Source organism: Poecilia mexicana, unplaced genomic scaffold, assembly GCF_051168715.1.
Source record: "Poecilia mexicana isolate PSO_F unplaced genomic scaffold, ASM5116871v1 scaffold_15, whole genome shotgun sequence".
NCBI lineage: Eukaryota > Metazoa > Chordata > Actinopteri > Cyprinodontiformes > Poeciliidae > Poecilia > Poecilia mexicana.
The window spans coordinates 5,659,147-5,673,747 of NW_028263384.1; the positions used below are offsets into that span (position 1 = coordinate 5,659,147).

The 14,601-nt window shown below is 37.9% G+C and overlaps 1 protein-coding gene and 1 long non-coding RNA gene across 2 annotated transcripts; both read left to right on the forward strand.

Moving 5' to 3' along the window:
* The first annotated feature begins 2,373 nt into the window (after positions 1-2,373).
* Positions 2,374-13,767, forward strand: LOC106908436 (uncharacterized). The gene is made up of 8 exons (XM_014974531.2): positions 2,374-2,744; positions 8,664-8,800; positions 8,892-9,465; positions 10,265-10,847; positions 11,474-11,535; positions 11,637-11,724; positions 11,808-11,911; positions 12,766-13,767. Exons 1-8 carry the CDS (start codon positions 2,568-2,570, stop codon positions 13,210-13,212), a joined length of 2,172 nt encoding a protein of 723 aa, XP_014830017.2. The 5' UTR covers positions 2,374-2,567; the 3' UTR covers positions 13,213-13,767.
* On the forward strand, positions 2,754-8,545 carry LOC148155272 (uncharacterized). Its single transcript, XR_015765385.1, has 2 exons — positions 2,754-6,597; positions 6,828-8,545. It is a non-coding gene; the product is annotated as an uncharacterized LOC148155272 (long non-coding RNA).
* Positions 13,768-14,601: the final 834 nt, after the last annotated feature.

A 14,601-nucleotide genomic window follows, 5' to 3' on the forward strand; every position in this document is an offset into this window, starting at 1 on the left:
CCTTTTCAAAGTGGTTTTTGTAAAGGGAGAAATACAATGGATGCAGTATTGTGCTTGGAGTCGGAAGTAAGGAAAGCTCAAACGAATAAAGAAATAATGATAGCTGTGTTCTTTGACATAGAAAAGGTGTATGATATGTTATGGAAAGAGGGATTATTGATTAAATTAGAAAAACTTGGCATAGGAGGTAAGATTTACAACTGGGCTTTAGATTTTTTGTTTGGTAGAGAAACAAGTTAGGGTTGAGGCAACTTTCTTTACTAGATATATTGTTGAGAATGGTACCCCACAAGGCAGTGTGTGTAGCCCAATTCTTTTTAATATTATGATAAATGACATTTTTGATGAGATAGATGGTAGTATAGGGAAATCTTTATTTGCAGATGATGGGGCTTTGTGGGTGCGGGGACATAATCTTATATATTTACAGAAAAAGATGCAGGACGCCATATTGAAAGTGGAAAGTTGGGCAAACATGGGGATTTAGAATGTCAATTGCAAAGACCTAAGTTATCTGTTTTTATAGAAGACATAAGGAAGTTAATTTGAATTTTTATAATCAGTAGCTTGGGACTGTTGGGAACATCATAAATCTAATTGTAATAGTTTTAGATGGATTATGGACATCAAAGCTCAAAATTTCGGTTTGACTCACTTCCTGTATAGTTTTACGGTTCCACAATCTCCAATTCCACCATGGTTATTTATCTCACCAGAAGTTGATCTGCAATTGGGGGGATTTCTTAAAAAGGGAAAGACTCCACAATGGATTATAGGTAATAATTATTTTTGAAAGATTTAAAGATAGTATAATTATATATACAGATGAATCTAAAGATCCAAATAGTTGCAGAACAGGAGCTGCTGTGAATATCCCACACCATAAAGTCATGATTAAAAGAACAGATCATCTAGCAGTTTTTACAGTTGAATTATCTGTCATTATGTTAGCTTTAGAATGGTTGGTTGATAATAATATTAGGGAAGAAAGTAAATGTATAATTGCATCAGATAGTCAAATTAAGTATAAAATCTGTCAAATCTTGTAGATTAGATTTATTATTAAGTATATGTCAATTATTAGTTCAGCTACATAATGAGAAATGTTTTGTTCGATTTGTCTGGATTCCTGCTCATGTAGGTATAGAGCAGTGGTTCCCAAACTTTTTCTTCTGCGCATAGCTCTGCTGTTGCATAGCTCCGCACAGCAACAGCAGGTCTCCTTCACAGGTGTAAACCCAGCGCGAGGGTCGTAGCGCTCATGTTGCGTTTAAAGGCGGCTCGGAAAAACAGGTTACAACATGTTAACAACGATTAAACAGTTTTAACTGCTGATAAAAGTGACAGAGGACACAAATATGGGAAGTGTGGAAGCCTCTACTGTATCAAATTGACATAGGAATAGCAGAGAGTTGGCCATTCTAAGGTAAAAACCCAGCGCATACAGTGTTCATGTTTTGTTTTGTTTTTTCATCCAGATGGCTTCCCGCGCCCCCCCTGCAATGACACGGCGCCCCCCCTAGGGGGCGCGCCCCACAGTTTGGGAACCTCTGGTATAGAGGGAAATGAAGAAGTAGATATATTAGCTAAACAGGGCCTGAAATCAGATATTATTAACTTAAATATTCCTTTAAGCAAAAGTGAGAGAAAATCTATTATTCAAAATAAAATCCTTAAACTTTGGCAGGAACAAGGGGATAATCATGATAATGGTAGACATTTATACATAATTCAAAAGAATGTGGGAGCAATCACTGTATAAATGGAAGGCGGAAAGAAGAGATAGTAATTTCTCGACTTAGAATTGGTCATACTGGACTAGCTCTTTCAGAATAGGAAAACATGAAACTGGGACTTGTAGTTATTGTAATCAGATGGAAACAGTGGAGCATGTCTTATAAGAATGTAATAAATATTCAGAGCAATGTCAGCATTTAAAGTCAATACTAATAGAGAAAATATAGGACTGTCTATAATAAATCTTTTAAGAAATAAATCAAATTATGTTAGAAATCAATTAATTAGATATTTTTTTTAAAAAACACTGGGTTATTTAATCGTTTTTAAAGTATGTATGTATGTATGTATGTATGTATGTATGTATGTGTGTGTGTGTGTGTGTGTGTGTGTGTGTGTGTGTGTGTCTGTGTGTGTGCGTGCGTGCGTATGTATGTATGTGTATACCTGTGCATACACATACATACATATATATGAGTGTGTATGGATGTGAATTTGCACATTGTGCATACATACCATTGAGGTGTATTATTAAATTCCCTCTGGGAACATTGATGACCAACACTCCAGTCTGGTAGGTGGCGGTAAATGCACCTTAAGTTGGTTCCCATCCGCCAATAAAACTCAACGGAAGAAGAAGAAGAAGAAGAAGAAGGAGGAGGAGGAGGATGTTTTGTCACTTGTAGTTCCGGTGGCTTCTGCAACCTGTGTACTATGAATTAAGACCCGAAAAGATATCAGACCTAGCTCATTTCTACGGAGACTGACGTTCATTGTTTCGTTAAACGTGATCTCAGAGTGACCTCTGGGAGGTTCTGCGCTTCTGGGTCATGTACCGGCCGGACCAACCTGAGCAGAGGCCACGGGTGCCGTTTGGTCCTCCACCGCCCCTCGGTCTGCATGTCAGACCTCCAGTGGCCTGTCCCCCGCCTCACCCTGGACACGGTGGACCGTTTTCGGAGAGCCGTTTTCTGTTCAGCAGGCCGCCAGCAAGCCACTTCGTCAGTGTACGTACCGACTTTTTCCTGAGCTACCTCTGTCGCTTTACTGCGCGGTTAGCTTTACACAGACAGCAGGTTGCTTCAGAACAAGGGTTGCTGCTGCTGTCTTTGTTCTGCTACAGCTTCTATTACTGTGGAGTATATATCAGAATTTGAAATAAGTGAACATCCCTGCTCACTTATTTACTCACTTATTTACGTTGTTTCACAATGTAAACCGTTTTCAGCACTGATCAGATTTATGTCACGATTAAACTTTAGCTGTATGCTAAATAAACCAATCATGAGCTGTCTTGTTTGCGGTGCTTCACTGCATGCTTCTACATTATTTCAGTTTTTAAATGAACAGTGTTCCTGACGGCCATCCTGGAGTACATGTAAACTAGAGCCATAGCCTGACAGTTTGGAGGAAATTGACTTTGTCATTTAGTCTTTCTTTTTTCTTTTTGCACAGTAGTTGTGTAGTAGGACAATCAATAAGGTAGGTATCGAAAAGAGCATATGCCTTTTCAAGAAATGTTTACCTCAGTACAGTTTTTAATGTATAAAATGTGCATATGTATTTTTGGATTAAAATACTATTTACAATATGTAAAAAAATAAAAAAAAGAAAGAAAAAGAGAAAAAAGTAAAACTGCAAATGCATAAATGTTTTCAGTGAAACAAGATTTTGAATTGAACGAGAACATCACTAGTTTTTGTGAGAGCAGAAGCTCAGAGGGCCCCAAGGTTATGGACCAGGTCGCCTCTACAATCATGGCCAAAAGTTTTGAGAATGATTCAAATGTTAATATTTACAAAGTCTACTGCTTCAGTTTTTATAATGGCAATTTGCATATACTCCAGAATGTTATAAAGAGTGATCAGCTTAACAGCAATTAATTGCAAAGTCAATATTCGCCTAGAAAATTAACTTTATCCCCCAAAACACATTTTTGGGGGATAAAGGCAGGGCTTAAAAGCTGGTCCTTTTAAACCCTGCCTTAAAAGGACCAGCTAACATCGTTTCAGTGATTGCTCCATTAACACAGGTGTGGGTGTTGATGAGGACAGGGCTGGAGATCAATCTGTCATGATTAAGTAAGAATGACACCACTGGACACTTTAAAAAGAGGCTGGTGCTTGGCATCATTGTTTCTCTTCTGTGAACCATGGTTATCCCTAAAGAAATACGTGCAGTCATCATTGCACTGCACAAAAATGGCCTAACAGGGAAGAGTATCGCAGCTAGAAAGATTGCACCTCAGTTAACAATCTATCGCATCATCAAGAACTTCAAGGAGAGAGGTTCCATTGTTGCCAAAAAGGGCTCCAGGGCGCCCAAGAAAGACCAGCAAGCGCCAGGACCGTCTCTTAAAATTGTTTCAGCTGCGGGATTGGGCTACCAGCAGTGCAGAGCTTGCTCTGGAATGGCAGCAGGCAGATGTGAGTGCATCTGCACACACTGTGAGGCGGAGACTCTTGGAGCAAGGCCTGGTCTCAAGGAGGGCAGCAAAGAAGCCACTTCTCTCCAGGAAAAACATCAGGGACAGACTGATATTCTGCAAAAGGTACAGGGAGTGGACTGCTGAGGACTGGGGTAAAGCCATTTTCTCTGATGAATCCCTTTTCCGATTGTTTGGGACATCTGGAAAACAGCTTGTTCGGAGAAGACGAGGTGAGAGCTACCACCAGTCTTGTCTCATGCCAACTGTAAAGCATCCTGAAACCATTCATGTGTGGGGTTGCTTCTCAGCCAAAGGAGTTGGCTCTCTCTCAGTCTTGCCTAAAAACACTGCCATGAATAAAGAATGGTACCAAAATGTCCTCCGAGAGCAACTTCTCCCAACATTCCAACAGCAGTTTGGTGATGAACAATGCCTTTTCCAGCATGATGGAGCACCTTGCCATAAAGCAAAGGTGATAACTAACTGGCTTAGGGAACAAAACATAGAGATTTTGGGTGCATGGCCTGGAAACTCCCCAGATCTTAATCCCATTGAAAACTTGTGGTCAATTATCAAGAGATGGGTGGACAAACAAAAACCTAGGAATTCTGACAAAATGCAAGCATTGATTGTGCAAGAACGGACTGCTATCAGTCAGGATTTGGTCCAGAAGTTGATTGAGAGCATGCCAGGGAGAATTGCAGAGGTCCTGAAGAAGAGGGGTCAACACTGCAAATATTGACTTGCTGCATTAACTCATTCTGTCAATAAAAGCTTTAGTTTCTCATAATATGATTGTAATTGTATTTCTGTATGTGATGAAAACATCTGACATACACACATGAAAACCAGAGGGCAGCAGATCATGTGAAAATATATTTGTGTCATTCTCAAAACTTTTGGCCATGACTGTACATGCCAAGCAGCTCTTTCACCGTCTCCTCTTAAATCCATCTATTTCCCCAGCAATCAACACAGCATAAATCGTTTGTTCTTTCATGGAAGTTATGTTACCTGATATTGTTATATCTTCACTTATTCCCTTAATGTACAATACTTTGATCAACCATTTGTTGTTTTCAGTTGTGCTTTATAAGAAGACAAATTTGACTGAATAGCCACAGATTCTGCATTTAAGCACAGCTTATGTTGATCCTCAAAACCATGGTGTGTTTTTGCAACCAGCCTCTTTGATCTTACCCAGTTTATAATAGACACAAATCATAATTCACAATTATGTGACTTATGTCACATAAACTTATGTCCCAAAGTCAATGATCCGATGCACTTTGCTAAAGTTTGGATCCATTCTGACATGAATTTGTGTGAACTGAAATATCAGAGCGAGTCGTACTCAATGACTGAGTGAACAAACGATCATACAGCCATTTTTCCACTGTCTGCCTGTTTAATAACAGAAGGATAGATGTATAGTGTCAGAGTTAGCAGGGAGACCTTTAGGGCTAAACAATGTTATAAAATCATGGGATGGTAATATTGCAGATAAACATAACATCATCAGTTGAAGTAAATCCATATTTTCCTTTCTTACTGTCATCTCTGTCTCGAAAACTCTGGAATGTTAACCCCCATGGCCACAGTCAGCTCTGATGGGGTGAGCATCTTATAAAGTGAAAATCTTCACGGAGACAGAATTTTTTGCAGTCTGAGCTCATGGAGTAAAATTATTGCATTTCTAACACTTGGGTGATATCATTACGCACACAGATGCTGTGATGATGTTTCATAAGCAACGTCTGAATCATGATTAAACATCTTTAGTTTTCTAATATTCATCTTATGTAAACTTTATTAGCATTGCAAAATACAGCTAACATGGCCATGGCTGGTAATGTTAAGACACCTGCAGTTGTCTGTGCTTGTGGAAAATCCTCCTTCATACAGAGCAAAATATGAAGTTTAACTAAGTAACTGTGAAATGACTAAGAGCAGTATGCTGATGAAACACAAATTTGGTTTGCCTTACCAACTAAAACTACACCTAATTAAAAGATGAAATGCACACTGATGAAATATATCTGAGTTATTTGGAAATGACAGAGTGCCAGGCCATGAGCAGGGTAGAACATCTTGGTTAGCGTTGTTCTATTGTAAAATAACAGTAAAATTTGTTGGAATCCAGGAAGTCGGTGCAAAGTGAGGCTGATAAATTATACACATTTTGAGGTGCCTATAAATGTTGTTGAAGAACTTTTTGGGTTTCATACCAACCTGTAGAAGTCAAAATTATTATTAAAGATATATAACTAATTAAAATGACACGTTTGCTTAAAATCTAAGCCATACTGTTGTTTTGTACTTTTCTCAGCCAACAGCAAGATTTTCTGCAGTCCATTTACGTATTTTGTTTTTCCTTCCGTCATGACAAACGGTTATTTTTTCCTGAAGATGGACAATTTGTGCTGGACAGAGTAAGTTGACATGAACATTAATTGCTCAAATACTGTTCTGAACCACATATCTTATTTATTAATGCTGATATTCAGTTAGCACGTTTTCAGTTTCAAACTTTAGCTGCCTATTTTGCAAGGTTAGCTTATTCCTCACTTTTGTTTTCTTAAGTTTTTGTATGACTGTTTTTGCATTCTTCTTTTGTTAAGTAAAGTGTTAAAGGAACTAATGTGGTTCTCATATTTTGCAGGGTAAAATTAAAAGTGAACAGAACCCCTGAAGAGATGATTTGACTTTTGAGACATTCTCAGCTGTTTCTGCTGTGGCTTATACAGCACTGACTAACAGGCTTGGAGAAACTAATGCATTTGTCTGGAGATGTGTAAAAGTTTGAGCTATTTAGAAATTTGTAAATTTATCTAACATTGCATAGTTCTAATTGGATAAAATTTGCATTCTGCTTTTGTCTTTCATTTGATCGTTATTAGTATTATTCATGTGTTAGATTTTTTTTTTTTAAGTATCTCCGGTTCACATTTTGTTGTTGTACTGCTAAATTTTTTTATCAATTTACTGAAATTGGAAGACGATGTATATATTTTTAAGCATACAGTTTATGACTGTGCATTCTTATGACCTCGTCAACTTTGATTAATAGCTGTGCAGTTTAAGATAAAATTCTGTAGCAAAGGCGCACATTCTCATTGATTCTAAGTTTGGAAGTGATCATTTGTTAAGTTTACACTTTTATTTCAAGCCTGTTTAGAACTTTGTCCTTGAGCAAAAACACAATCAGATGTGGAGATCAAGACATGGATCAACTTCTGACACATGGAGGAGTAAAGAAGATTGTTCTTCTACTAAAAGCTGAGGTGTTTGATTGTGTTTATTTGTGGTTTCAGCAATTTTGAATATGTATTTATCACTCTTACTTTTGCAGTTTTGATGTTCAGTAGGCTATCATTTGAGTTATTTTAAAAATGTTTCTGCAACTTCCAAAAATTATTTACTAAACTATAAATTTGAATCAGGATGTTTTTGTCTAATCTACTCATTAAATTTTATCTTATGTCAATCATTTGATGCACTTAATTGTTTAATGTAACAATGTCAATGGCATTATTCTTTGTTGTGACATTTTTTTAAATGTAATTTTATTATTTTTGCTTTTGCACCAGTCATGTATTTTATTTTTGGGTGAGCTTTTGTAACAACTGTAAAGATGAGGCTGGTAACTTTTTTATAAAAAAACAAGGATTGTATTGAAATGTCGTGTCAGTGAGATCAGTTAGCTCTAAACTAACTAAAGAATTAGTTTAGGCAACGTGAGAAACTTGGTATGTTCCAAACATTTCATGGCAGTCTTGGTGAACCTGCATAGTTCTCCTGCAGAATTATGAGAGGCAATTTTGACCTTCTTTTTTGAAATTAAAGGTTCCATGACATCAGAGTTTCTTTCCTGAAACAACTCATCTTCCTGCTGCTGAACCAGAGTTAACACAACATATATGTTCAATCTATAGTTATACCAGTTATAAGTCAGTTTCAGTCTTTCATAGCTGCATGTCCAGCAACATACTGTGTTGCACACTACACCTACTCACACTCAGTTAACACCTCTTCAGGTCATTCCACAGTTCATATGCGAACTGATAAACAGAAGTTACTTGTGTCTAAACATGAAGTATAGCCAAATGAAGGATGTTCCACATCGTTTGATTGTCTATGGTTCAATTTAAATTTTTGATTGATCAATCAAGTGTGCCATCCTGAGCATTAATTCTTTTATATTATCAATGTGTGTTTTTTTGTGATATATATAATTTTTGTTTGTATATTTTCTAACTTCTTGTATTCTAAGAATAAGACCAAAATTCTTTTCTGTTTATGGTTAAAGTTTGAGATATTAACATTTTGAATATGACCATTTTTACAAGTTTACATAATAGTAACTATTTGCAAAGAAAATGACTTGCCAGCAAACAATGAGACCCCCTTTATACCTAGACATCACTTTCACCTATACTGATGGTTATTAAAGTTTTACTTTGTATGTCACTAAAACATGAATTCTGAATACTCTCAGCCCCACTGTAGCAACTTCCCTATAGACCATAGTATAGTGGGAGGCAGCCAGCACCTTGTTCCTTCGGCAGAACTGCAACGTCATCAGGCCCCACCATGGAATCCTTTAATTGTGAAACGCCACTCTCAAGACAACAGGTCTGTGTATGAATATTTTTTAAGTTTCTACTGGAACTTTGTTGTACTTTTGTTTCTTTAAGAAATTGAATCCATTCTTATTCATTTTTAGTGATCGGGCTGGAGAGGAATTTCTGAGGTGCCTTGCGGCCAACAAACCTCTACCAGACTATCTGAAAGGGAATATGACATACAATTTGTTTGATGCATTGAAGTCTGCTAAAGACCTGAAAGAAGCAGTCAAAGGAGATCCACAGTTCCAGAAGCATGTTGGCAGGGACAAGAGTCGAAGCAGAAGTCAAAGTCGGGGCAGAAGTCGAGGGAGGTCTCGAGCCAAAAGCCGACCAAGAAGCAAAAGCAGGGGAAGAAGCAGAAGTACGGGAAGAAGCAAAAGCTGTGCACGTGGAAAGAGTCGAGCTAGAAGCAAAAGTAGGGCTCGCAGTCGGAGCCGAAGTCAGAGCAAGAAGAGTCACAAACGAAGTAAGAGCAAAGTCAGAAGGTCTAAGTCCCGTAGTGTCAGTATTGAAAAAAAGAGGAAGAGGACCCCTGTGCATAGTAGCAACAGCAGTGTTGGCAGCAGCAATTTGACAGGAAACAGTTTGTTAGAAGGACTGAAGATGGTCATGAAGAGCAAAGATTTGGAAGAACGGTTACCAGCACTCAAAGATGCCATCCTTGGTATTCAGGTAAGAGTCTTCAGCCGTTACTTTTTCACTGAGTCATTTTGAAAAAATGTTACCTGTGATTTTCTTTTAAATGAAAGTACTGCAATTCATCTGCATTTAATTTTCGTTCAGTTTCATTAATATTCAGTTAAGTTGAACAGAGAATCCACATTGTGCAATTACACATCAAACAGATGCAATTAAATTATGACTATGGAAATGGATCAAATGTCTCAGGTTTTCATATTAATCTGGAGGCTGAGTTCACACTCTGCAGCTGCACTGAAGACTGGAATTAGAAGCGGCAGTTAAAGTTTTGAAATCAGGGAGCATCTTTCAAATACTTAAAAACCTTGATTTAAACACGGCGAGTGTCAAGATGGGCCACTGAAAAAGTGGCATTGTTCCATTTCAAGCTTCGCTCATGAACAAATTAATTTGATCACATTTATGTACAGCACTACCAACATCAATGGGTTTGAAGGGTATGTATTACACTCAACTGTCACTCAACTTCATATGTTTGCAAAGCCAGTGGAGCAAATAAGTTAATATAATGCTCTGCAGCTTAAATACCATGTGGTCATAACGTCTCACAGAACCCAATTTTACAAAATACAAACTTGATTTCAAGTGGAGAAATAGATGGTAAAGCAATAAAAGATTTTTATGTGTTTGAAGGGTATGTATTACATTCTGGAAATAACAGAAATGAATCACAATTTGATCATATTGTTCATGCAGAATGCATTTATTACCAGACCAATTTAATCTTTCCCCTTATTCCCTATAAGTATTTGTTTTAATTTGTTCTGCACAGGTCTTTGATGAAACCAAAAAGCTGGAAAGTACCTCTGCTAAGTACAAGATTGAAAAGCGGAACAGTCTGGACAATATAACATCGATGGAGAGCGACAGCATGTTGCTGCCTCATGAGAGAGTTGGCAGTGACTTTTCTTGGCTCAATGACAATGGTCAGGAGAACCTGTCCGTTCAGAAGGCTAGCGTGCTGGAGGATGAGGAGTCTTTCTTGTATGGGGCTGAACCACCTCATAATGGAGGCCATGTCAAAGTGGAAAAAAACAATTTTTCTGGTGTTGCCGGTCACCAGAACAAGTCCCTATACAGTGGGCTCAGTTTGGTTGATCCAACCCCCCCCCAACAGATTTCTTTATCGACTTTTTCCTCCGTCAGTCTGGATAGCATAGAATGTGAGAAAATCAAGAATATATTAAATAGTCTGGGTGGAACATCAGATATTGGCAAGATGCTGATGAAAACTCAAGGCCAAAAGGAGGGCAGTGAGGTGTCTGGTGCTCTATTCAGTTCTGACACAGCAGCAGAGACACTGAGTAACCCAAATGTACGGAAAGCTCTGGAGTCTCTTCAGTCTCTGATCAAAGGTTAGCACCTTCTTGTCTGTTACAACAAGGCCAATTTCTTTTCTTCAGTATGCAGCTAAACATGTTGCCCAATGGCAAAGACAAGGTTATCCTTGTGAATTTAAATCAGTGTTATGTATGTAGAATAGAATGACTCTTCATGAGACTAATTCTACAACAAAGGGTCCTCAGTCCTGAGGCTTCCTCAGATCTGCTGTAACACAGATTACTGCAGGAGATCCTTCCTGCTATTTTTATCTATAGCTCCTCATTGATTAAACTTGGAGAGCTTGATGTACATTTACTTTGCCTTTGGTCCCACCAAAGTATTTTACAGTGGACTTTAATATATCACTTACTGATAGTAGCTCAAGAGTTTTTGTCATGTGTCTCCTCACTGTTTGTCTCCTGATTTTGAGTTGAATCTTGAGGAGATCCTGATTTTCTGAGACCGATTTTTGAGTTTGTGTTTCTTATCATACAGCTGCGGCTTATCTTCCAGTTATTTATCTAGCTCTGCTGAACAAAGCAAAAAGTGGACATAAAAAAGTCAAATGCTGATAATAATAATTAAGATGGTCTCATGCATCAGCTTCTTTACTGTCGTCTTGTATGCACTGAAATGTGTTTTGTCTAATTTCCTTAAGCAACAAAGGAGAAACGGACAAAAAGTAATGACCAGTCCCTGACCTCATCTGATAAACACAAGGTAAGAGATTTTCAAGCAACCATAATTATGAAATTAAACATCCAAATGTTGAAACGCATCGTCTCACACTTATTCTTAAAAACATACCCTATGCTTTACAGTCAGATGACCATGGTTATAAGAAAAGAGCTAAAATGAAGCAAATTGAATCCTTAGCAGCAGAAATGGAGGAGTTGCTCAGACACGAAGGTAACAAGTTTTCTCTGTAGGTTTTCTTCCTTCTGTAAACCTTATTTCCACCATACTTTGCAGCATTTATTTTCTGTTTCCAGGGCTGGGTTTTATTTCTCCAGTGGTTGGGTTTTACTGCCAGAAATGTCAGGAGTTCATTGGAGATTTGAATTCTGCTGAAAACCATGCAACTTTCCACCAAAGTGTGAGTATGTTTGTGCTGGATGTTCTGTTGCTTTCTTGTAAATGTGAACGTTATTTGGTGATAAAGCTACCTGCCCATGTTCAGAGTGCCTATTTTATTAGGCAATAAATTAATTTTGTCCATCCAGTCAACTTGTCAGTCAGTCGACTACTGTATAAATATCTGAAATCATAGAAAAATGTTGGACCTGTATATAAACAATTGCTATAAAAGGACAAAAATGTGGACAGTTTAGCCTGCCTAGCAAAATATGACGGAACCTTTCAGTACAGTTAATCTGGAAAGTATTTACTCCGTTTCATTTGTTCCACATTTTATGTTAAGTACTATTCCAAATTCTATTAAATTATCTTTCCTAATAATTCTACATACAAATATCCCATTATGACAATATTAAAATGAAATTGAGATATTTTCAAATAAATTAGAAATAGGAAACCAAGAAATCACATATACATAAGTATTCACAGCTTATGCTGAACCACCTTTGGCTGCAATTTCAGCCTCCAGTGTTTTTGAACATGATGTTACCAGATAGTATGACCCATTCCTCTCTGCAGTTCTTCTCCAGCTCCACCAAGTTGAATGGAAATGTCTGTCAGCCATTTTCAGATCTCTCCAGAGATGTTCAATCAAATTACAATTTTGACTTTTCTGCTGCTGTGCTGTGGTGCACCTTCTGCCTGCATTTTACAAAGAATATTTAGTTGCTACAATAAAGAGTTGTCCTATTGGAGGGTGCTTTACTCTTTTAATGTGTTCCGAATGTCATCAAGTTGATATCTTGACACTCCTGTTGTATTAAATTCAGGCTGACGTTTTTATTTATTTTTTTACATTTTAACATTTTTTAGCGGTCGGACAAGCATGCTAGAGACAGCAAAGGTCACAGCAGCAGCACCAGCAGCCAACCCTCCCATTCAGCCTCCTGGAGTGACAGAGACCTTCAGCGGAACTGGAAGGACGAGAAGGAGCACCGGAGCAGCCAACGAGACAGCAGGTCTGAGCAGGCAAACATCTTCTTACAGGAAGAGATGAAGAAGGAGAGGATGCTCATAACCGTCAGCAGAGGGCTAACGCCTCCACCTCTAAGTGTCACTGTGAAACAGGAGAACAAGGAGCACGGGAAAGGCAGAGAAAAACCAGACAGCAGTGATAAATCATCCAAAACCAGCAGAGAGAAACACAAGGCGGAAAATTCTGAGAGCTGTGACAGCAATGAAGACAAATCACCTAAAGTCAAACATTCTAAAAAGAAAAAGAAGAAGGAGAAAAAGAAGAAGAAGAAGAGTAAGGATTAATGTTTGTCGCATACGGGTTTCTAAGAGTGCTGGCACACCGCTGCAGCTCAACATTAAAACTTTCAGGTCTTAAATTTCGTCAAGAAACCTTTCTGTATTGTTGTTTTTTTTTTTTGTTGAGAACTGAGGAGAGTTCTCGTTAAAAATTCAGCATTTATTTTGCTGTATTAGTAAGTTCTCCTGCACAGACAAGAAACACAGAGACGTATCTGTGTGTGTGTTATAGAGAGGGATGTTGGTAGGAATCACATTTTCAGATGTTTGTCTTTTTATCTTTATTCCTCAGCCTGTAGTTTTAATGGAACTTGGTGTTAGCCGACAGTAGGAAGGACTCCAAAATGTCATACTGTCCTTGCTTTCTTATTCCACCGCATAAACACATTGATATTTACTGGTTCCGTTTATGTACTTTTACATCACAATTGGCTAATTATCGTTACCTTTATTGAGTATTTTCCTATTTTTATCAGAACTCCCAACATGACACGTGTCTGTATCTTGTGATATTGTAAATAAAGAAACCAAACCTTCTTAATAAAATGTGTGGAAAAGTCAGATGTAATTGTTGAAGTGGTGTCATTGTAGCCAGAATAATGTTACTGCCAAAAAGACCATATTTCTATCCTGTCTGAAACATGGATAGTCGTGACGTGTCGGTGTAACAGGCATATTTTCAGATTTGTCATCTTTGGTATTATGGGGCTGTTCTGTGAAACAACCTGTACCGCTGGAAAAGTGCAAAACTCACCCTGAATCTGAAAAGTGATGATTAAATCTTGTTTTTCATGTTTGTATAATGGACATAAACATTCCTGTGTAACTCCCACTGTCATGTACGGATAATGTCGTGTTTTGACATAAAACCAGACAAGATCAGTCATTTGAAAACCTAACTGTAGAGCATAAAGTATGAATACATCACCAAGGGTGATGAATATTTTTATTGTCTTCCTCACAATAAGAAAAGTTTTTTTAAGAAGTTACAAATCTGCTGGGGTTATGAATGTAAAATGTATAGTGCGATTACCTACATTTGTACACCTTTACACTGATAATTTGTAGAAACAAAATCCATTTTTATGCTAATTGTCATGACAGAGTGTGTAGCCTGAGGAATTGTTTCATTTACTGAATTTGGGATGAAATATAAACACTATTGAAACCAAATTAGACTGCAGAGTGCCACAGTTGGTAGTGGTACCAACTGCGTTACAGCAACAAGGTCCTGCAGCTGAATCCCGTCCTTGGATCTTTCTGCATGGAGTTTGTATGTTCTCCCTGTGCATGTGAGGATTCTCTCCAGGTATGCCAACTTCCTCCTACAGTCCAAAAACATCACTGTTACTTGAATTGGTCTCTCTTGGTAGGTATATTACAGAGAAGGATGTG